Genomic DNA, 22,805 nt, shown 5'->3' on the forward strand with positions numbered 1-22,805 from the left:
CAAATGTAGGAAAAGACACTTTTAATACTGAAACCAGGAGTATTGTCCGTGCAACTTATCTAGGCACCTGGGTTCCCTAGTGCTGCCTCACTGCCCCGTAGCTATCTGCTGGCTACCTGACGTTGCTGCAACAGTTGTACGTACAGTCACAAAAACATCATTCGGTACTGTATTTAATTTCAGTGCATTCCATTGGATATGGTAGGTGAAAGTATATGGTTTCACAAAATATCAAACATAAATAAATTACATTTTTCTTCTTCTGTGTGCTATACAGTATGATCACAACTCCAATTATTACAATATTCGTATCTGGCCGTGAGCCGTAAGCGATACATAAAGTCTTTCAAGTGGAAGCACAGGTCTGTAGTTGTTGGGTTTCCAAAAAGTTCATTTTCACATACAGTCATTATTAATATTCTTCTTCTTCCTCCTCCTCTTCCCTTCATCATCATCATCATCATCATCACAGTTATCACTGCTGGTGTCGTCTAGACGTATTATAAAATCCATAAATTATTAGGGAAAACACTTGAAGCAAGTAAAGAGATACGTTTCGAAATAAATCCCGAAAAGACAAAGTATATAATTATGTCTCGTGACTAGAACATAGTACGAAATGGAAATATAAAAATTGGAAATTTATCCGTTGAAGAGGTGGAAAAATTCAAATACAGCAACAGTAACAAATGTAAATGACACTCGGAGGAAATTAAACGCAGAATAAATAGGGGAAATGTCTGCTATTATTAGGTTGAGAAGCTTTTGTCATCCAGTCAACTCTCAAAAAAGCTGAAGTCAGAATTTATAAAACAGTTAGTATCGGCTGTTCTGTATGGTTGTGAACTTGGACTCTCACTTTGAGAGAGAAACAGAGGTTAAGGGTGTTAGGGAATAAGGTGCTTAGGAAAATATTTGGGGCTAACAGGGATTAAGTTACAGGAGAGTAGAGAAAGTTACATAACCCAGAACTGGATGCATTTTGTTCTTCACCTGACATAATTAGAAACATTAAATCCAGATGTTTGAGATGGGCAGAATATGTAGCACGTATGGGCGAATCCAGAAATGTATATAGACTGTTAGTTGGGATACTGGAGGGAAAAAGACCTTTGGGGAAGCTGAGACATAGATGGGAGAGTAATATTAAATTGGATTTGAAGAAGGTGGGATATGATTACTGTAGAGACTGGATTCATCTTGCTCAGGATAGGGACTGATGACAGGCTTATGTGAGGGCGGCAGTGAACCTCCGGGTTTATTAAAAGTCGTAAGTAAGACATTTCTCTTTTGCCTCTTGATCGCAACAACCACTGATCTTATTATCTCCCTCTCCTTACTGTCTATGCTAAATTAAAATTAAATCATGGTTTATTTAACAACGCTCACAACTGCAGAGGTTATATCAGCGTCGCCAGTGTGCCAGAATTTTGTCCCGCAGGAGTTCTTTTACTTGCGAGTAAATCTACTGACGTGAGCTTATCGCATTTACACACACTTAAATGCCATCGATCTCGGCCGGGATCGAACCGGCAACCTCGAGTATAGAAGGCGCGTATAACCTTGTTGCATCTCGTATTACTACCGGCTCCATTCACACAATTTTTTTTTAATTTTATTTAATGAAATGAGCCCCAACCCCGCTCATTTCAGTCTCAGGCAGACCACAATTTTACCGAGTCCTTATTTTATTTAGTTTCTTTATTATCAATTTTTATTTGGTTAAACTATTAATTTACAACTTTATATGATTATTTATTCATTTAATTTATTTATATTTATGAATTTGTTTGTTTAGTTATGTATGTCCTAGTTTTGATTAAGTACTTGATTTATCTGCTTTTAAATTATTCATTTAACCATTTACTTATTTATTTATTTGATGATTAATCATTTTTTAAAATATAAAATAATATTGTTTTTTTTTATAAGATTGTTTTCATAGTTTTTCTATCACAAAGATATGAGATATCACAGAATACAATTCATTAATTAACAACACAAAACAGAAAAATAAGGTCACTGAACAATTCTATCTTTTCTAAATTACTTACAGTATTGTATTAAAGGAAGAAGATTACGTTTCAGAAAGAGAAAACAGTAATAACATGGTCATTAATTAAATTAAACACTTCGTTTATAACATTTATGTAATAGAGGATTGTAAACATAAATAGATTAGCTGGGCATAGTGTGTTTGAATTATTTTACCTTATTCATATATAATTCAGTACATTGCCATAAAGTTTTTTCCCGTGTTTCTTATTATAGGCTTTGTACCTCGAACGTTTTAGAATTTCCATAAATTCTTCCATTTCCATTTCCCTGTTGTAGTCCATTATTAGAAATACTACATTGCTAATGATCCAAATCACAGCATTATGTTTTTGAGATGGTAAATAATGAAAGTCAGGTTGCGTAATCATGCTAGGTTATATAGATGTATATGGTGTGTTAAGCCATATACTTATTATATGTTGAATTTTGTGCCAGATTTCCTTAACTTTGTTACATTCAGTTAAACTCATGATATAAGCTGAAAGAGAGACAGTGAATTAATAGAAAACAGCGAGCAAGTAGGTGTATCGTCCATGTTGACTTAATGGAGTAGATAACTCACGGCAGTATCCAGCAAACTCATGATATAAGCTGAAAGAGAGACAGTGAATTAATAGAAAACAGCGAGCAAATAGGTGTATCCTCCATGTTGACTTAATGCAGTAGATAGGCCTATTCATTTACACGAGTTAGGGTCGCAAAATGGAGTTTCAAATGATAATATTTTATAGATAATATTTTAGTTCTCATCTCTACGTGGAAATCAAAATTATGTAGGCCTATCACACGTTGCACTCCACCGTTTTCCTGCATAATTTTCATATGAAGTTCATAACTACTTACTATCACTTTCATTATGAATACACTGTGTCATATAGTTTCACATAACGCACGATTTAACAGTACCTGGTGTTAATCACAAGGCTATGAAAGCTTTTCGAGACCTGTCATATGAAACTCCTATAAACAACATTAAGGATGTTTATGACTTTCGCGAAGATTGTAACCTGTATATGCTTATGTTTTGCCAAGCCGAAGCCCGCAGCTTTCCTACAGACAGCCATGGAATAACTATATATTTTTTTTTCCTCGCTTTTATTTATACTCGCATTAACATCTTTGGTCATATAGCGAGTTAATCTTTGGTTGAAATCCGAAGGCCTGTGTACTATTGTTGAGACTGTTTCTATTGTTGTGAACTAGATGGCGACTGTATATGTATGACTGATTTGTTATGAATATGATTTCGGTGATGAGCCGGTGATTTTCAGGGATGTTGTGGCCCGAATTTACTGGCATTTGCCTTAGGGTTGAGGAAAAACCCTGAAAAACCTCAACCAGGAAATTCAACCCGACTGGGAATCGAACCCGGGCGCTCTGCGTAAGAGACCAGCATGCTGACCCCTACACTACAGAGGTGGTCAAGGAATAACTATTGTTTTGTTGGTTAACCCATTTTTGCATAACACCGTCCGAATAGAAAGTGTGATTACTCCGCTCACACAAATGGGACTCTATTATGTTGCATTCGTGTACAAGTCACTGTTTTTGTTTGCTTTCTGCACAGTTTCTTAGATAAATGTAGGAAAATATAAATTGCAATATCAGTACGATGTGCTGAATTGTTACCTATTGAGACACAAGGAGCTTTTACAGATGCAATTCTAGTTATAGATGAAGACCGGAGTGAAAATAGATTAGAAACATATAATTTAGTTACTCATATGTGTAATGAGATTTTTAGCCTGAGCCTGAACAAAGAGCAGATTGAAGGAGCCTTCAGAATTGGAAGAGGGAAAAATCGTCCCATACTAGTAAAATTTACAAGTATGAGGACTAAATTAGGCTATTTATCTTAGATTACTGCTGAAAGGAATGAATAAAAAAATTGAGCAGGACTACAGTGTGGAAATAAGGAGTAAGAGAGAGATGTTGCTACCATTTATGAAAGAAGCAAGATCGAGAGGTCAGTTTGCGATATTAGTTAAGGATAAAATAAAAATAAATGGAAAACTATACGATTTAGAGCATTGTCAGAGGAACTTCAACTCACAGAAAAACAAGGTCTCCGCAAGTGGAAATTTACGGACGAGAGAAGTGAATACCGAGCAACCGGAAGGAATTATAGAGGAATTGGTTCGTGATGGCAAGGAACGAGCGAGTCAGCAATATCAAGTATGTACGGAATTAAAGCCCACATCGGAGACTGGTCATCCGATAGACGAGCTTATCGACCGAGAAAGAACCAGTCAGGAATCTGCTGAGCCTAGTGGAGTGAAAGAGTAGATCAACGCAATAACATATGACAACCTACATGAATCAGCAAGAAGAAGAAGAAGAAGAAGAAGACAAGAAGCTGAAACAAGGAGACATTACGGGAGATCAAGAGAAGGTGGGGGTAGCGTTCAAAGAAGAAGTCAGGATGCGATAAGGATGATGAGTGAAGAGATAGTGCTTTCATAGGTAGGCCTAAGCTTATATTATCTTTGACGAGTAGATTTAAGGGCCAAAATAGTTACAATCTTAGAAATTAGGTGCATGAGTGATAAGAAATAAATAAAGTGTCTGAATAGAACTGCAATATGGTAGTTTTAAAATTTAATGTCGTAAATCGTGTTTAGTGTGATAATAGTGTGTTCAAGGGACCTCGGAAAGAGATCAGTTTGGAAGTTAAAAAAAAAAAAAAGTGGCTAGTTAATAAATATAGTTACCGAATGAAATTTATTATAAAGAAGTAAATCTTGGAAAGTGATGTAGTGAAGTTTATGAAATATGATATTAGTGAGAGTAAATACAATTTTCTATAGTTTTTGCTGGGCGTTGTTTGAGGTTAATGAATGGATGATTTCAAACTATAGTGAGCGAGATATAATAATGATGTGTATTAGGTAAATGAGTAAAACCGTGTGAAGGTGTTAAGTGTTTTAAACAGGAATATTAGTATCGGGATTTTAATAAGAATAGCCAGTTAAAATTTAAGAACAATATTTTTGATAAAGTAATGGTACGACTAGCAAAATATCATAGATATTAATTATAGACTATTGTTCTGGTGTATATAAGTAGTTCAATCTTATAAAAATATTCATATTGAATTAACACTCAAAAAGAGCTTTTTTCAGGGCTACATAATTTTCCAAATCAAGGAACATAAAATTGCCATTTTGACCTATCATGAAGTAAAATTAGGATATATAAATAGTAGGCTAAATTACTTAGTTATCTAAGATATTTAGTCAATATTTCATTATATGTAAGCTGAATCTGCAAGATAATGATTTTATATCTAAGTACAGTATTACTATTAGTAGTAGCTCCCGGCATAGTTCAGTTAGCTGAGATGCTTGCATATCGAACCGGAATTACGACTTGGCGGGAGTTCGATTCCTGCCAAGCCAAGCCAAGCCAAGCCAAGCCAAGCCAAGCCAAGCCAAGCCAAGCCAAGCCAAGCCAAGCCAAGCCAAGCCAAGCCAAGCCAAGCCAAGCCAAGCCAAGCCAAGCCAAGCCAAGCCAAGCCAAGCCAAGCCAAGCCAAGCCAAGCCAAGCCAAGCCAAGCCAAGCCAAGCCAAGCCAAGCCAAGCCAAGCCAAGCCAAGCCAAGCCAAGCCAAGCCAAGCCAAGCCAAGCCAAGCCAAGCCAAGCCAAGCCAAGCCAAGCCAAGCCAAGCCAAGCCAAGCCAAGCCAAGCCAAGCCAAGCCAAGCCAAGCCAAGCCAAGCCAAGCCAAGCCAAGCCAAGCCAAGCCAAGCCAAGCCAAGCCAAGCCAAGCCAAGCCAAGCCAAGCCAAGCCAAGCCAAGCCAAGCCAAGCCAAGCCAAGCCAAGCCAAGCCAAGCCAAGCCAAGCCAAGCCAAGCCAAGCCAAGCCAAGCCAAGCCAAGCCAAGCCAAGCCAAGCCAAGCCAAGCCAAGCCAAGCCAAGCCAAGCCAAGCCAAGCCAAGCCAAGCCAAGCCAAGCCAAGCCAAGCCAAGCCAAGCCAAGCCAAGCCAAGCCAAGCCAAGCCAAGCCAAGCCAAGCCAAGCCAAGCCAAGCCAAGCCAAGCCAAGCCAAGCCAAGCCAAGCCAAGCCAAGCCAAGCCAAGCCAAGCCAAGCCAAGCCAAGCCAAGCCAAGCCAAGCCAAGCCAAGCCAAGCCAAGCCAAGCCAAGCCAAGCCAAGCCAAGCCAAGCCAAGCCAAGCCAAGCCAAGCCAAGCCAAGCCAAGCCAAGCCAAGCCAAGCCAAGCCAAGCCAAGCCAAGCCAAGCCAAGCCAAGCCAAGCCAAGCCAAGCCAAGCCAAGCCAAGCCAAGCCAAGCCAAGCCAAGCCAAGCCAAGCCAAGCCAAGCCAAGCCAAGCCAAGCCAAGCCAAGCCAAGCCAAGCCAAGCCAAGCCAAGCCAAGCCAAGCCAAGCCAAGCCAAGCCAAGCCAAGCCAAGCCAAGCCAAGCCAAGCCAAGCCAAGCCGTAATTCCGGTTCGATATGCAAGCATCTCAGCTAACTGAACTAGCCGGGGGCTACTACTACTGTACTTAAATATAAAATCATTATCTTGCAGATTCAGCTTACATATAATGAAATATTGACTAAATATCTTACATATTATGTAATTTAGCCCACTATTTATATATCCTAATTTTACTTCATGATAGGTCTAAATGGCAATTTTATGTTCCTTGATTTGGAAAATTATGTAGCCCTGAAAAAAGCTCTTTTTGAGTGTTCATTCAATATGAATATTTTTATAAAATTGAACCACTTATATATACCAGAACAATAGTCTATAATTAGTATCTATGATATTTTGCTCGTCTTACCATTACGTATTCCATTCCATAATGAATGAATGATGTAAATAAGGACAAAATATTTAAAACGTTAGAGTTAAGTAATATGTGTGTATGTGTGTATTTATTCACACTGCAAATGGGTATATATACCCGGTGGCAGTGGTAACTAAATACACTCAATGACAATTAATAATAAACACAACTAATAAAAACAATAATAATGATTAATAATAATAATAATATAATAACAACAACAACATCAAGGAACATCCTAAATTAAATGAAGCGTGATCACTTAAAATAACATTTAAATTAAATCTATTTTGTATCTTAACTCTAAGTTCGAACTAAGACCCACGACTGTGACAGGTTTATACCTGCACAAGTACCTTCGGCACTACATATCGTCATAGAGTTAGCCTAATTACAGTTTCCATAAATTTTTAACGTTCCTTTTCCTTTAAATAAAACTCATAGTCTACAGTATTTGGTATTTTTCACAACTGGAGTTATTGCATAACGTTAATATTATAAAAACGTTAATGACGGAATATTAAAAGAAAAATAAATTGTAAGGAAATGTGTATAAAAGGTTTAGTACCGTAAATTTAATTACTGTCGTTTTGAAATAATCTTTACAACTTTTTGAACGAAAGAGAAATTGTAATAGATAATTAACACGGGATTTTAACATCGAAAATTTACAAGGAAATAATCTCTACACTTGTTATCTTAGCTGATAAACCACGAGGTGCAGACAATCGTTTGATGAATGTAAGTTAAAGTAAAATTTTCATTTTTTCATTGCCACTTCAAAATACCAGGAGAACAGGAGGCATATGAGAACGGATGGGATATGAGGGATACTAGAAGAGCACGGGGATTCTAGGAGAACAGGGGGACTACGAGGGAACAAGGCGGATATAATGACAGCAAGGAGAACAAATGAAAGAGAAGGAAAACAAGGATAATACAAGGAGAACAAGAGTAATACAAGCAGAAGGAGGGGAAGACGAGGAGAAAATGAGAAGGATGTGGAGAGAAAGGAAAATACAAGGAGGAAAAAAACATGTAATGATAACAAGGAGATGTAAGGAGAATGAGATGAATGAAAGAAGAAAAATGGGAATAGAGGAAGAAAAAGGGCAATAGAGGGATTAAAAGGAATAGAGAAGGAGAATAGGAATGGAAGGAGAACAAGGGTAATACAAAGAAAACCATGGGAGTACAAGGAGAAAAAGAGTAACACCAGAAACAGGAAAATCCGATGAGAACAAGGGGAATTCAAGTAAAGCAAACAAGGAGAACGAGATAAATACGAGGAAAATACTGGGAGAACAAGAGGCATACAATGGATAACAAGGAGACAACCGGAATGCGAGGAGAGCAACCTGGATATATGGATAACATGGGAAATGCAAAAAGAACAAGCGGGATACAAATATAACTATTGGAATACAAGTTGAACAGTGGCAATACAAGGAGAATATGGAGCAATTCAAGAAGATTTAGTGGAGCACAAGGGGAACAAGTTGAAGTCTAAAGCGAAGAAGGGAATACTAGGAGCAGAAGGTGAATGCAAACAGAAAAATGGGATACAAGAACATGAAAGATAATAGAAGGAAAACAAGCGGAGTACAGAGATAACTATGAGAATACAAGTCGAACAGAGGGAATATAAGAATAATAGGGACAATTCAAGGTGATTAAGTGGAGTACAAGGAGAACAAGTTGAAATCTAAGCGAAGACGGGAATACAAGGAGAAAAAGGTGAATGCAAACAGAAAAATGAAATAAATGGAGAAAACGGGGAATACAAGAACATAGAGGAGAATGGAAGAGGAGTACTAATACACGCAGGGTAAAAATTAGATGAAAATGAGTATACAAGTACAACGGGAATAATAGGCGAATTACAGGATTACCAGGAAAAATTGGAAATAGAAAGTGAAGAAGACGATTACAAGAACAACAAGAGGCATACAGTGAAATCAAGAGGAATGCAAGGAGAATAATTCATTGAAAGGACAGCAAAGGGAATGCTAGGAGTACAAGGGGAGGACAACGAAAACAACAACACAAAGAGAACAAGAGAAAGACAAGTGAAAGGAAAGAAGGTTAACAAGGCAAATATGACAAAAATGGCATACGTGGAGAATAAGGGGATACAAGAAAAACAAAGAGAATGCAATGAGAAGAAGACAAGTGAAAAGAAAGGAAGGAAAAGACTGGAACAACAAAAATGCAAGGCGAATAACACGAATATAAGGATAACAAGGAGAACAAATAGAAGAGAAGGAAAACAAGAGTAATACAAGAAGAGGTTAATACAAGCAGAACGAGGGGAAGGTGAGGGGGAAAGGAGAAGTCATGGAGGCCGAGGAGAATCAAGGGGAAAAACGACATACATTGAGAACAAGGAGATGCATGAAAAAATATATTAATAAAAGGAGAACAAAGGGAGAATAGGAAGAGAAAAAAGAGAACGAAAGGAGAAGATGAACAAAAGGAGAATATGGGGAATACAAGCAGAGAGAACCGTAGGAGTACAAGGAGGGAAAGGGGAATATAAGGAGTTTATAAGTAGAGAACACAAAGAGAATTCGAAGAGACCAAGGTGAGTACAGGGAGAATGAGGGGAATACGAGAACATGAGGAATACAAGGAGGAAAAGAGGTGTATAAGAATAACAAGGGGCACAGAAGCAGAACAAGCGGGAGAAAATGAGAACAACCGAGATACAAGGACGTGTGGAATGCAAGGAGAAAGAGGGAAATATGAGGACAAGGGAATATCAGAGGAGAATACGAGGACAGCAGGAGAATAGCAGGAAAAGAGGGGAATATGAGGAGAACTCGGGGTATACGAGGAGAATGGGGAATGCGAGGAGAACAGGAAGATAGGAAAACATTTGACATAAGGATAAGAGGAAAATGACGGGATACACAGAGAGCAGGGGTACATTAGGAGAATAGGGAGATACTAGGAAAGAGAGGTATACTAGGAGAAAATGAGAATACGAAATGAACTGCGGGACGCGAGGAGAAAATTTGGGATATGAGGAGTAGATGAGGATACGAGGAGATTAGGGGGCATGTAAGGAGAACAGGGGGATACGAGGCGAACAGGGAGGAAGATTGGGATACGAAGAGAACTAGATAAAACATGCAGGATACGTGGAGAACAGGGGAATACGAGGAGAACAAGGGGAATTCGAGAAAAACAGGCGTGGGATCGGGGGATGCACAATAAGAGCGGGCAGGATACGTGGCGAACAGAAGGATATGAGAAGAATAGGTATGAGATACGAGATCAGGAGTGGGATAAAAGTACATGGATAAAATACGAGGAGAACAGGGCGAATACTTGGAGAGCAGAGGGGATAGGAGGAGAACAACGGGGATACTAGAAGAACAGATTGTGTTACAAGACGAACAAGAGAAATATCTGGAGAACAAGAGTAATAACTGCAGGACAAGTGTAATACCAGGAGAAAAGAAAGGGTAACACCTGGAGAACAGGAGGAATTACTGGTTAACAAAGGAATGCAAGAACAAACGAGGAGAATACAAAGGAAATGCAAGGAGAACAAAACAAATACATGGAGAACAAGTGGCATACAAGGAGAACAAGGTAAATACAAGTAGAATAAGGGGAATACAAGGAGAACAATTTTAATATAATGAAAACCAGGGGAATACAAGGAGTATGCAATTAAAACAAAGGGATTGCGAGGAAAACAAGGGGAATGAAAGGAGAGCAAGGAGTATGCAATTAAAACAAAGAGATTGCGAGGAAAACAAGAGGAATGAAAGGAGAGCAAGGAGTATGCAATTAAAACCAAGGGACTGCAAAGGAAACAAGAGGAATGAAAGGAGAGCAAGGAGTATGCAATTAAAACAAAGGGACTGCGAGGAAAACAAGAGGAATGAAAGGAGAACAAGGAATAACGAATTAAAACAAAGGGACAGAGAGGAAAACGAGAGGAATGAAAGGAGAGCAAGGAGTATGCAATTAAAACAAAGGGACTGCGAGGAAAACAAGAGGAATGAAAGGAGAGCAAGGGGTATGCAATTAAAACCAAGGGACTGGGGGGGAAACAAGAGGAATGAAAGGAGAACAAGGACTATTCAAGTAAAACAAAGGGACTGAGAGGAAAACAAGAGGAATGAAAGGAGAACAAGGAGTATGCAATTAAAACCAAGGGACAGAGAGGAAAACAAGAGGAATGAAAGATGAACAAAGAGTATGCAATTAAAACAAAGGGACTGCGAGGAAAACAAGGGGAATGAAAGGAGAGCAAGGACTATACAATTAAAACAAAGGGACTGCGAGGAAAACAAGAGGAATGAAAGGAGAGTAAGGAGTATGCAATTAAAACCAAGGGACTGGGGGGGGGGGAAACAAGAGGAATGAAATGAGAGCAAGGACTATTCAATTAAAACAAAGGGACTGCGAGGAAAACAAGAGGAATGAAAGGAGAACAAGGAGTATGCAATTAAAACCAAGGGACAGAGAGGAAAACAAGAGGAATGAAAGAAGAACAAAGAGTATGCAATTAAAACAAAGGGACTGCGAGGAAAACAAGGGGAATGAAAGGAGAGCAAGGAGTAAGCAATTAAAACAAAGGAACTGCGAGGAAAACAAGAGGAATGAACGGAGAGTAAGGAGTATACAATTAAAACCAAGGGACTGGGGGGGGAAACAAGAGGAATGAAATGAGAGCAAGGAGCATGCAATTAAAACAAAGGGACTGCGAGGAAAACAAGAGGTATGAAAGAAGAACAAAGAGAATGCAATTAAAACAAAGGGACTGCGAGGAAAACAAGAGGAATGAAAGGAGAACAAGGAATAACGAATTAAAACAAAGGGACAAAGAGGAAAACGGGAGGAATAAAAGGAGAGCAAGGTGTATGCAATTAAAACAAAATGACTGCGAGGAAAACAAGGGAATGAAAGGAGAAAAAGGAGTGAGCAATTAAAACAAAGGGACTGCGAGGAAAACAAGGGAATGAAAGGAGAATAAGGACTGCGAGGAAACAAGGAAATGAAAGGAGAACAAGGAGTGAGCAATTAAAACAAAGGGACTGCGAGGAAAACAAGAGGAATGAAAGGAGAACAAGGAGTATGCAATTAAAACAAAAGTACTGCGAGGAAAACAAGAGGAATGAAAGGAGAACAAGGAGTATGCAATTAAAACAAAAGTACTGCGAGGAAAACGAGAGGAATGAAAGGAGAGCAAGGAAGAGGAGTACAAGAGTTACTTTGAGAATACAATGAGGACAGGGGAATGTAAGGATAAAAATAGGCATTAAAGGACAACATAGTGAATGCGAAGAGAATAAGGGGAATCCAATGAGATCAAGGTTAAGTCAATGAGGACAACGGGAAGACAAGGAGAACAAGAGAAATACAAGAAGTATAAGGGAGGGGCCTTCAATTCGCGAAATTGGGGATCGATTTATATATATATATATATATATATATATATATATATATATATATTTTTTTTTTTTTGGTGATATTGCATTTTACATTTAACTACAATTAGAATATGTCACCTTTTAACTCTATTAATTTCTCCTCTGTTTTAATAAGTAGAGATGGAACAATTTTTTCGTAAACAAAGTACTGTTTAATAACACTACTGTAGTGTCTTCTTAAGAGTACAGTTTGGTACTTAGTGACTGAAGTTACGTTTCTTACGTACAGTGGAGCTTTATTAAGATGGAATAAGCACAATCACGTATTTTCAAATTAAATGTCATGATTGTGCTCATGCTTTGTTTAGGAAGGAATTGTTCCATCTCTAGTGATCACTACATACACTTAAAATCTTCTCTTTCTCTTGCACAAACAAGGACAACAGCAACTACAAATCCGAAAGAATAATCTAATGAAGAAATTACGCTTTTTGACCTTCACTGGTTCGAGTTCTTCTTCTTCTTCATAGTTGACAACCCGTATTTCTGCAAAGAGCAAAACGAAATTGATCATTAAGTATGTGTCATTGCATTCACTGATTTTCATTGAATGTTATATTAATAGGGCGAGGATTCGTAAGCAATCCATGCAAAAACATTTTATACATTTTTGAACGTCTGTAATGACGAATATTTAAAGTTACTCGTACATATGTTTGCACATTTCTGGCGTTCTATATAAAAGACTATTGAGCATACAATGTTGTATATTTCTAGGATTTTGTGTCAGAAAACCTCAAATTAGCATATTTCGTAAAAATATATTTTGGATTGTTTGTCAGCACATAATATATATATTTTTTTTGTTAACTGTAGACTACTTGATGGCGGAAAATTCTTGCATATATGAAGTGTAAGTGTGGAAAAGCCAAAACAACACCACACTCTGCCTTTGGCCTACTGCACAAGAAGGATTTCCAAATACTCCTCCGTACCTGACTTAAACTCCATAACTACCTTCTCTGTCTGTTGGCATGCTAGCAGTCTGAGTGTCGAGTGCGTGATTTGTTGTATTATGTGTGCGGATTGTGTGAGTCTGTTCGTGATGCCTCCTGAAAAATTATTCGAAGCAGTAGAATCCTAATGGAAGATATTTGTCACGCACAAGGGTCCACTGATGAGGTTGTGAAGACAAAATTAGACATGTTACTGTCGAAATAAATACCTTGGTTACAGCACTGTGCTCAATGTAAAAAAATAACGAGAAAATGTGGCTTGCTTGAACCTGAATCTTACAAAGATTACAATTTATACACTAAAATTTTGTGAATAACTTCATGTGAAGGGTCCAGGGAAAAAACCAGGTAAGTCACTTTTTTGTCGAGATGGAGTTCGAGGTGCCATTAGATTCTCTATGGAAAGGACTATCGTTTAGAGGTATGAAACAGGAAAAGAAACAGATTAGTCATGGGTTTATTTGCCTTCAAATTTTTGGTGTACATGATAAGAGATAGGTAAGTCAACTCTTTCAGCGAAGAAAACAGGTTTCAAGGAAAAAGTGACTTACCTGGTTTCTTCCCTGGACCCTTCATGTGATGTCAAACGATAATTTTCAGCATTCAAAAATCTTCTTGTAGGCAACAAAGTACGTCAACAGATAAGTTTAAAACGCTGTTGGCTGTGTTTTGTAACCAGAAAAAGTAAAGTAAACAAAGATATGAAGTGCACATATGGATCTTGGTGCAAAGTGATATATACCTCACATAGTCTCATTTTTTAATGATATTAAACTCTAGTTAAATTGGATTGTGCATGTTTTTGCAAATGTCTTGTTTCATTATGAAGACTTCGTATATAATCTCTGGCCTTATGTTTGTTTGTATGTTTGGGTAGTCCCTCCAAGTGAAGTGCCAATTTAAAGAATCACAACTCGACTCCTTTTAAACTCTAGTCAATCCTTCACATCACTTTTCATCTATCGGGCTAGGTCTTTCACCTATCTGTTGAAGTATCGCACCTGGCTGAACAAGCTTTCTGTGGGTATGACGGTGATCCACATCTATGTGGAAAAAACTGGGAAAATACAACTAATATACGTGTTAATAAATATCCGCAAATTTCATAATCTCAATAGAAATATGAAATAATAAGCAGCTAAAAATAAAGTAAAACTACAAATCAACATGCTCTTATATGTATAATTTAAAATCCTTGACTCTCGTCAGGAAGAAGGGGGTAGACTTCCGACACTTTGTCTGTGCAGTGGGCGACATCAGAGCGGCGGAAGGTTACCTCGCTACATCTGCAAACATATGTATCATATTATCTTACCTGTCTAAGATGTAGTTCTACCTAGCCTTGCTTGTTGCAGCCCTATGCTCCACATAATACTATACTATCCGAAGATGCGTCTGCACACACACAATCTAGGCTACTGTTACCGCACATTAAGTTAATTTAACATGTACAGTATTTCAGCACCACTTCGTAGCAATGCCGTATTGTGTTTTGGTTCACGAAAAATATAATACGTTGTTCTAATGGAGTGGCGGGAGTGAGTTTTCCCATAAAGATGAATATTTTTCGTAAACCAAAAATTCAGCAGGGTTTTTCTAAAAAAGTATGGGTGATGTACTACGTATATACCAATTTAACACTTTACTTTTCGAAACATCAACCAACCACCACTACCAAGAAGACTTGACCGACCGCTTTAACGTTTCATTGCACTACAATGATTTCGTTCTGGGATTTAGATTGAAATATAAGCACAGCTTATATGATGCTGGCTACTACCGACCCAGCGGCCATGAAGCATTCAGTATTGTTAATACTCTTAATGAAAAAATAATTAATTGGATTGGAATAAAAAATTGTAAGAGAAATATTACAAATGGAAAACGAAGTACTTTATTAATGTGCTCAACAATCCATTTACTTTTTTTAATTATTTTTTTGAATAACTTACTACGTTTCATTATTGTGTATGCGGTATTATCACTGAAATGGGGAAGTATAGGGGTAAACCACAGCCAAAATAAGCGAAAGTGTGTTTCAAGGCTGCAGGCATAATATCATATTCCTGTCCTGACTGCCTACACACTTGAATAGGAAACAAGAATGTAATAATAATTCGTTTCGAGTTTATTTTATCGTTTATTTTAGCATTATGTTTATTGCCACATTAAAAAGCTAGAGAATTGTGTTTAAATTAATATTCTTCCTTTCTGTAAAGAACTTAATTCAAATATTTAAAAGCAGGTTCTACGAACTGCGACAAATTTAACAAGCGGTTTGGACTAACTGGCTGAATGGCTCTACTCCATAAATCTCCTCTTTGCTACCAGCAATCGAACTTGTGAGCAGCTGGAAGCGCCACCACTTCAGGATATAAACAATTACTTTACCTTCTTCTTTGGGACGTCTGTCTAAGTGTGTCATTCTTTTCTGGTGCGGGTAGTACGGGTAGTGACCTGTCATTTTGAGTCTTTCCATCATACCTCTCTCTCTCGCTCTGCGTAAATCTAAAATGCAACAAAATTCTGAATTTAAATAGTCGTAATAAAGTGTTTGTTAGCTAATGTAATGAACAGGATAAATAGGTAGCATATTAAGTAAGTAGACAATATAAGTAAATTATTAAAGTGAATTTTGGAAAGGAATAAAAAGTTGAAGTGCGTAGTAAAGTTACTTCTAACGCTAACGCATGTATAGCCTTAAGGGGACACTCGGCTATATTTTGGAACTTTTTTCCTATTTGACCAATCTTTTTCAAATTTGGAGAAAAAACTTAATATACACATGGAAAGTAACATGCAAAATCTCAGCTCATTAGATTCAATACTTTTCAAAATAAAAAATATTTCTATTTTTAATCAATCATTAATTGAAATATCACTTTTAATTATCATTTTTTATTTTTTGGCTTTGTGCATTTGACTGTGACTTCTCAATGAATAGGGGAAGAATTTTGCATATTGATTTAGTTCTGTCACGTAAATTAGTGTAGAAATTTAATTTTTCATTTCTATGACACTTTTTCTCCAATTTTTAAGTTGAGTGTTCCCATAAAGAAAAATAAATTCAGTGTACTGAAATTAAAGCAATTTTTTAATTTTATTTCAAAAATGAAATTAATTTATCCTTATTCTTTTATTTACAGTAAAGCAATTTTTTAATTTTACTTCAAAAATGAAATTAATTTATCCTTATTCTTTTATTTACAGTAAAAATAGAACTTGTGCGTAGCTGGAAGCGCCACCACTTCAGGCTGTAAACAATTACTGTACCTTCACTGTTAACTCTGATACGTCTTATTCTTTCCAGGAAGCGTTCTCTCGACGTCATCACCTTCGCTGTCGCTTTGGGTACATCTAAAATGCAAGACAATTCTGAGTTTAAATCGTCGTAATGAAGTAATTGTTAGCTAATGTAATGAACAGGATAAATAGGTAGCATATCAAGTAAGTAGACAATATGTACGTCATCAAACTATTAATAAATTATTAAAGTGAATTTTGGAAAGGAATAAAAGGTTGATGTGCGTAGTAAAGTTATTTCTAACGCATGTATAGCCCTAAAGAAAAATAAATTCAATGAACTAAAATTAAAGTAATTTTTTAATTCTATTTAAAAAATGAAATTAATTTATCCTTATACTTTTTTTACAGATGGCTTCTAAATGTAGAGTGCCTGTGTGTCTGCGTGCACACTGGCGTTCAAAGGTATCTGGCCTACAATTTTCTGATCATAAAGGTGAGCGAATGTCCTAACCACGGATAGGTCAGAACCAAATATATAACAAATTGAGAAACTTTGAACAAGTTCTGCTAGTTTTTCAATAGGTGAGTCTATTACAGGAACGGGTAAAAAAGTGTTTGGAAAAATATTGATATAGATCAAGTATAAATTATTTTCATAATTGACGGTAATAGCGGTTCCGCTAAATGTAGTGTTTTTATTTTTACAATCATTCAAGGGGGATGAAGTGTTGAATTTCATAATACGGGTATATTTATGTACTGTTGGCAACACTGACTTATCTTCGCCATCTATTCATAGGAATAATGACTAAAAAAGCCACACTTACACGAACAAATTATCGAACACTTTCTTCGAACGCCAGTGTACCAGCAATTAGGCCTACCAGAGTGCTCTACTTGAGAGCAGTTATACAGTTTTCAAATTTCCATCTGAAAAGGAGAAGCTTGTGACTAGAAAATATACCACGAAATGTCTTCACGCCAACAAAGCATTCAGTTGTGTGTATAAACACTTAGAAGTAAACGTTTGAACCTACTACATGATTCTAGAGACAGAGAAAGAAATGTGGAGAAATACTCTGAAATAGCTGTTTCTTAAAACTTAGTGATATGCCAAGGATATTTGCAGGCTTACCGGAACGATTATACAATCGTATTACTCAACAAGAATGAACCCTGCAATGAGAAGGCACAACGTTAAGAACTTTGAACAGTACCGTAACTAATTAAGTGGTTACAAATAAACAAAATTAATTCGTTTGATGAACTATGTAACAAGTTAGATACTCAAAAAAGTAAGATCGATAGTGGAGGATCACTAATGAAAATGCCATGTTTATGTGCTTTTTGTTGCTTCATTTTGAGGATGTGTAAGAAATTGATGTAGGCTATTAAAATATATCAAAATGTCGTTGTCATTGTCTTCGTTGTTTCTGATGTTTATGATTTAACAATAAAGTTATTTTCATTTTCACGAAATTATTATTTCATAGTGTTGTTACTTTTGTTTCAAACTGTATGCAGTGCGCAACAGGCAGGACACAGTTGTTTCCCTCGCAACCCCAGCAGTCAGACCACCCCACTATCATTTTGAAAGCGTGCTTCCAGTGACGAATACGCGAAGTATGTCGAACCTATAAGTGTTCTTTGTGTCGTTTTCAGTGTAAATTACAGTTTATGCTCTGTTAAAAACTCATATTTAGAACATACTGAATTATTGCACTATTCTGGAAGTTGAATTTAATATTTATAAGTGGTTAAAGATAAATTCGAGTGGAGTAAGTTGGAAGATGTATAAAAACAGAGTATGACTATAACTTGTTTTTTTGAAAGATGGGACATGACAGTTTAGCGGCCGAACTTGGAACTACAATGCTATGTTGCCAACATGGACTACCACACTGCCAGCTGATGGAAGGTATCAATTGATGTTACGATGGCTGACGTTAAAACATTCATTGACAATTGACGCAAAGGTAAGAAAACAACACAAAAATCGACAGAGAATCAAAGACGAAACATACCAATGCTAACACTGTGTGCACAATAAATGTCGCCAAGAGAGCTATTAAGTACTCGCCATGTGAGAAGGGTAAGTTTGGCAACTCAACCGTTATTACCATAGCAACAGGCCTACCACGCTATGTGACATTCAGTTGTTTTTCCGATCGCAACGCTCCTATCATGTCCCATCTTTCAAAAAAACAAGTATACTGATACTGCTTCTGATGGCGGATCTGGTGTTGCAACATGTGCGACGTTTTGGCAAAGGGATTTTCCACTTACAGCTATACAGGTGAAAAGGAAATTATAGATAAAGATGAAGTAAAGCCGCCGTTGAACAATTTAATGAAGAAAATCACGACATATACTAGACATTTCAATGTGTATCTATACGAATCTGTAGAATGGCTTACCGGGTGTGAAAGCAAGTGTAAATTATAATGTTGGTCGTGTGTTCTGTTTTCGACGGACAAGACCGTGTAGAATAAAACAGGATTTTCAGACTTCAATAATTTACATGAGGTGATAAAGCGTCATTCATCTTGCAAACGTCATTTAAGGTAAGCGTTCACTACATCGTAGGCCTATCGCACTCATCGGACGAATCGCACGGATCGGAAAAAAACTATCTTTGCTGTAATTGTTATGTAACCGCGTTCACTACATCGTATCGCACGCATCGCCTCTCGGCAAATCCGTCCACGTTTCTCGGATGAGCAACTTTTCCGATGTGTGCGATCATGGCCTTCTTTAATAAATCAATTTTAATTGGTCAACTGTTACTATTATGTTGTGCCATGTTCAGTGTCGCGCCAAAATGGCAGACGGAAAACTTATTTCGCTTGTAGAAAATTGCGAAGAATTATATAATTTGAGGCATTCCCGTTACATTAATCAAGTCATTTCTTACATATATATTATGTAACCAATATTTGTTTCGTTTCTTCCTCTTCAATTAAGACGCATGAAGCAATTACAAATTCGTATTCGCTAACAATCATAATTAATAGACCTAACCTCAACTCCTCTGTTTTCAGCAATGTCAATATCGTATGACGTCATGTTTCAAACAGCTGATAGGGGAATCCGATGAGGCGATGAGGTGGAGCCATTACAGTGAATGCACTGCACTTAAAATATCCGTTGCGTTGCGTTTCGTACGAAGAGTGTAATACGATGTAGTGAACGCTTACTTTTAGTGTGCGTTTTGAAATGGAAAACCTTTGGCAAAATTACAAAGAATCGGCCATGCATTAAATCATTATATGAAAATTGACAGTCTAAAACAGCCAGGGTCCACACCTTTGGAGTAACGCTTAGCGTGTTTGGCCACAAAACCAGGTGGCCCGGGTTCGATTCCCGGTCGGGGCAAGTTACCTAGTTGAGGTTTTTTCCGGGGTTTTTCCTCAACCCAATACGAGCAAATGCTGGGTAACTTTCGGTGCTGGATCCCGGACTTATTTCACCGGCATTATCACCATCTCATTCAGACGCTAAATAACCTAAGATGTTAATAAAGCATTGTAAAATAACCTACTAAAATTAAAAAAAAAAAAAAACTAACACAGCCTGTCAAAGAGAGGTGCCCCTAATTGGCTCTCGGGGAACAGGGGCAGAAAGCAAATGGACTGGTGCGTGAGGGTGAGTGCAGTGGCGGACTCAAGCACAAGTCGTGTTTTACTGAATAGAGGAGCTTTTATTTATATTTTCAAAAAAAATGCTTCTCACATAACAATTGGACGACGATTAGCAATATGATCCAAGCGCCAAAACTCAAATATTGAGATTATCACTTCAGTGCTTGCAGACAGGCCTATTCTAGTTTAGCAAAAATGATACCAAGCAACTGCTGCAATGTGCTGCTATCTAACGGCAGTTAAACCAAGCTCCATCTCCAAATCTCATATTTCCATTTTAGCAAACGTGATCCAAGGGCCATCTGTTTTGCAATAGTGATCCAAATGCCACCTTTGACACTAATTAAAACTGTTTTGTAGTCTCTTGGTATGTGAAAAATCTGTTAATCTCGAACAATATATGAATCATGGAACTTGCAAGAAATGCAACTGCAGAGGAAAGGAGTAAACCAGATAAATAAAATTCCAAGATACAAATACCACTTTCGTCGAAATGTAACTGACAAAGAATGTAAATAAATACAATACAATAGAACAAGACTACATTAATGTGATGAGGATGTACAGGAAAAAAAATCCTCTTGTAACACTAATGGAGACCAGTGATTTTGTTGGATGTTCTAAAATAGAGAACCGAAATTTTAACCGTAAGGTTGACACCATAGAAAACTAATTGGATGAAATACGCGTAATAATGTTAAAAAAAAGAAGATCCATTTAAATTATACATAGAAACAGATCATAATAATGAGGACTATGTCACTGTGAATATCCAGAAAAAAAAAAGAGGTAGGCTTTCTAACTCAAATTTTTATGAACTCTTTGAACCACTTTGATCTCAAGAAAAAAACCAGAAGCTTGAAGATCTAATATCTAAGTTGCACTTGATTCCCGATGATGCCAAGCACTTTTATCATTCCCTTATTGCAGACCATCAAAGATATCAAAGGGTTTAACGGCGTAGTTGATTTCGATAGGACATTGGACTTAAGAAGGGTTATATATTACTTCTCTATTATATTTGTGATGTCAAATTAATACTGCTGAAAAAACTTGATCATGTTTTATTTACGTGTTTGTTATAAACGTACTATATGCATAAAATTGTTGAAAATTTAGTGAATGATTCATTGTTGCTAAACTTAGAATAATAGTTTTATAAAGGTATCCCCGTCACATGCCACGAAGGCACTTGGGGGGGGGGGGGGACATGGAGGTAGAGCCCCATGCTTTCCATGACCTCGGCAATAGAATGAGGTGGTGTGGTCGGCACCATGATCTGATCGCCTTTTACCCCTGGGAAAGACCTGGTACTCAATTTTATAGGAGGCTGAGTGAACCTCGGGGCCGTTCTGAAAGTTTGGCAACAAGAAAAAATTCTGTCACCACTCGGGATTGATCCCCGGACCTTCCAGTCTGTAGCAGCTGCTCTACCAGCTGAGCTACCCGGTCGCCTATAATAGTTTTATAACTAAACGATAATAATCCAAACACCATTTTTTAACAAAACATGACATTTTTGAGAATTAACATGTGCCTAATAAAGTGTACGTACATTATTACTTAATGTTTCACCAGTTTTGGAAAAAAAAAATAGCTTTTACACAGATTTTATTATGTAAAAGTTTTCAATTGACCAATCTCAGTTCGCGATTTTGGAGCTTGGTTCACTATTGCTAATTACAGTCCAATTGTCAGTTTAAGTATATGCGGAAGAATTGCTCTAAAGGTTTATTTCATAGGCGTATTAGTATTATGCCTGAAGAATGCGTGTCCTTGCATGTACGAAAATAAACAAAATAATAAGATTAGTTTAATTCATAGATTACAATGTACTTAACATATAAAGACCATTTCTCTCGACTACAAAAAAAATGCCATGAGATTACACTATGTGTGTGTCTGGGTTTCAGGTCATCTTTACAAAACCAACTTTCCGAATGTCCTTTTTTCCGAATGTCCTTTTTTCCGAATGAACATTTTTCCGAATGAACATTTTTCCGAATGACCATTTTTCATAGGACCTGTTTTCTAAAATCAAGAATATTAAACGGAATAATTAGTAAAGTTAAGGGAACATTAAAATTATTGTGTTTTTACATATAAAATTTAATGTAAGTGTATTACAAATCATGGCCTGTATTTCATGCCTCTTCAGAAGCTAAAATTGTACCCAATTCTTCTTAAGTACTGAAGACGGCGGTTTTCTTCCTTCTGTGTTTTGTATTCCAGTGTTATTGCCATTATTCTGTTTTGTACTGCTTTCTTGGCTGTGCTGTTACCTTCCTTTCCAATCTCAACTCTTGCATCGTGACCTCAGTGTCTGCTTGTTCTTTTTTAATTTCAGCTAAGGCCGTATAAAGGGATGATGATTGATGATGCTTGCTGATGAGCATTTGAAATCTATTATGCCGCGCTTCACTTACATTGTTGGTCCGGTGTTCAACTTGCAATGTTCATTGGTATTGATTCCAAATGCGATGTTATAGCACAGTGGTACACGTCGTGTTTTGCCTCTACCTCTTCAGCCACTGATGTAGGCCTAATGGAAATCAAAGTATTGTATATAGGTAGTATGGTGTCAGGCGCATCTTCTCTGAGTTCTTCGAATAATTGTTTTACATTATCTGGGGGAACAAATGCTAATGACAGCAACATAGGTGTC

General features: G+C 37.2%; 3 protein-coding genes across 14 annotated transcripts in view; 2 read left to right on the plus strand and 1 right to left on the minus strand.

Moving 5' to 3' along the window:
* The window catches only part of LOC138705845 (tigger transposable element-derived protein 1-like), a 75,386-nt gene extending 57,408 nt beyond the window's left edge, over positions 1-17,978 (plus strand). For 9 of the 10 annotated variants that reach the window (XR_011333833.1, XR_011333832.1, XR_011333829.1 and 6 more), the window contains 2 exons: positions 16,564-16,700; positions 16,908-17,978. The gene's annotated coding sequence lies outside the window, so the exon portion shown is untranslated. The remainder of the gene's footprint in view (positions 1-16,563; positions 16,701-16,907) is intronic. The other variant, XR_011333834.1, reaches the window with a different exon arrangement.
* Positions 12,296-22,805, minus strand: part of LOC138705844 (uncharacterized) — a 38,208-nt gene continuing 27,698 nt past the window's right edge. For 2 of the 3 annotated variants that reach the window (XM_069834527.1, XM_069834528.1), the window contains 3 exons: positions 16,527-16,610; positions 15,645-15,761; positions 12,296-12,783 (listed from right to left, as the gene is read on the minus strand). In XM_069834527.1, coding sequence (XP_069690628.1) covers positions 12,644-12,783; positions 15,645-15,761; positions 16,527-16,610 — 341 coding nt within the window. In that variant the 3' untranslated portion in view covers positions 12,296-12,643. The remainder of the gene's footprint in view (positions 12,784-15,644; positions 15,762-16,526; positions 16,611-22,805) is intronic. The other variant, XM_069834526.1, reaches the window with a different exon arrangement.
* Positions 18,711-22,805, plus strand: part of LOC138705841 (DNA-dependent protein kinase catalytic subunit-like) — a 290,093-nt gene continuing 285,998 nt past the window's right edge. Inside the window, exon 1 of the mRNA XM_069834521.1 lies at positions 18,711-19,063. The gene's annotated coding sequence lies outside the window, so the exon portion shown is untranslated. The remainder of the gene's footprint in view (positions 19,064-22,805) is intronic.

This window comes from Periplaneta americana, chromosome 9, assembly GCF_040183065.1.
Source record: "Periplaneta americana isolate PAMFEO1 chromosome 9, P.americana_PAMFEO1_priV1, whole genome shotgun sequence".
NCBI classification, from domain to species: domain Eukaryota; kingdom Metazoa; phylum Arthropoda; class Insecta; order Blattodea; family Blattidae; genus Periplaneta; species Periplaneta americana.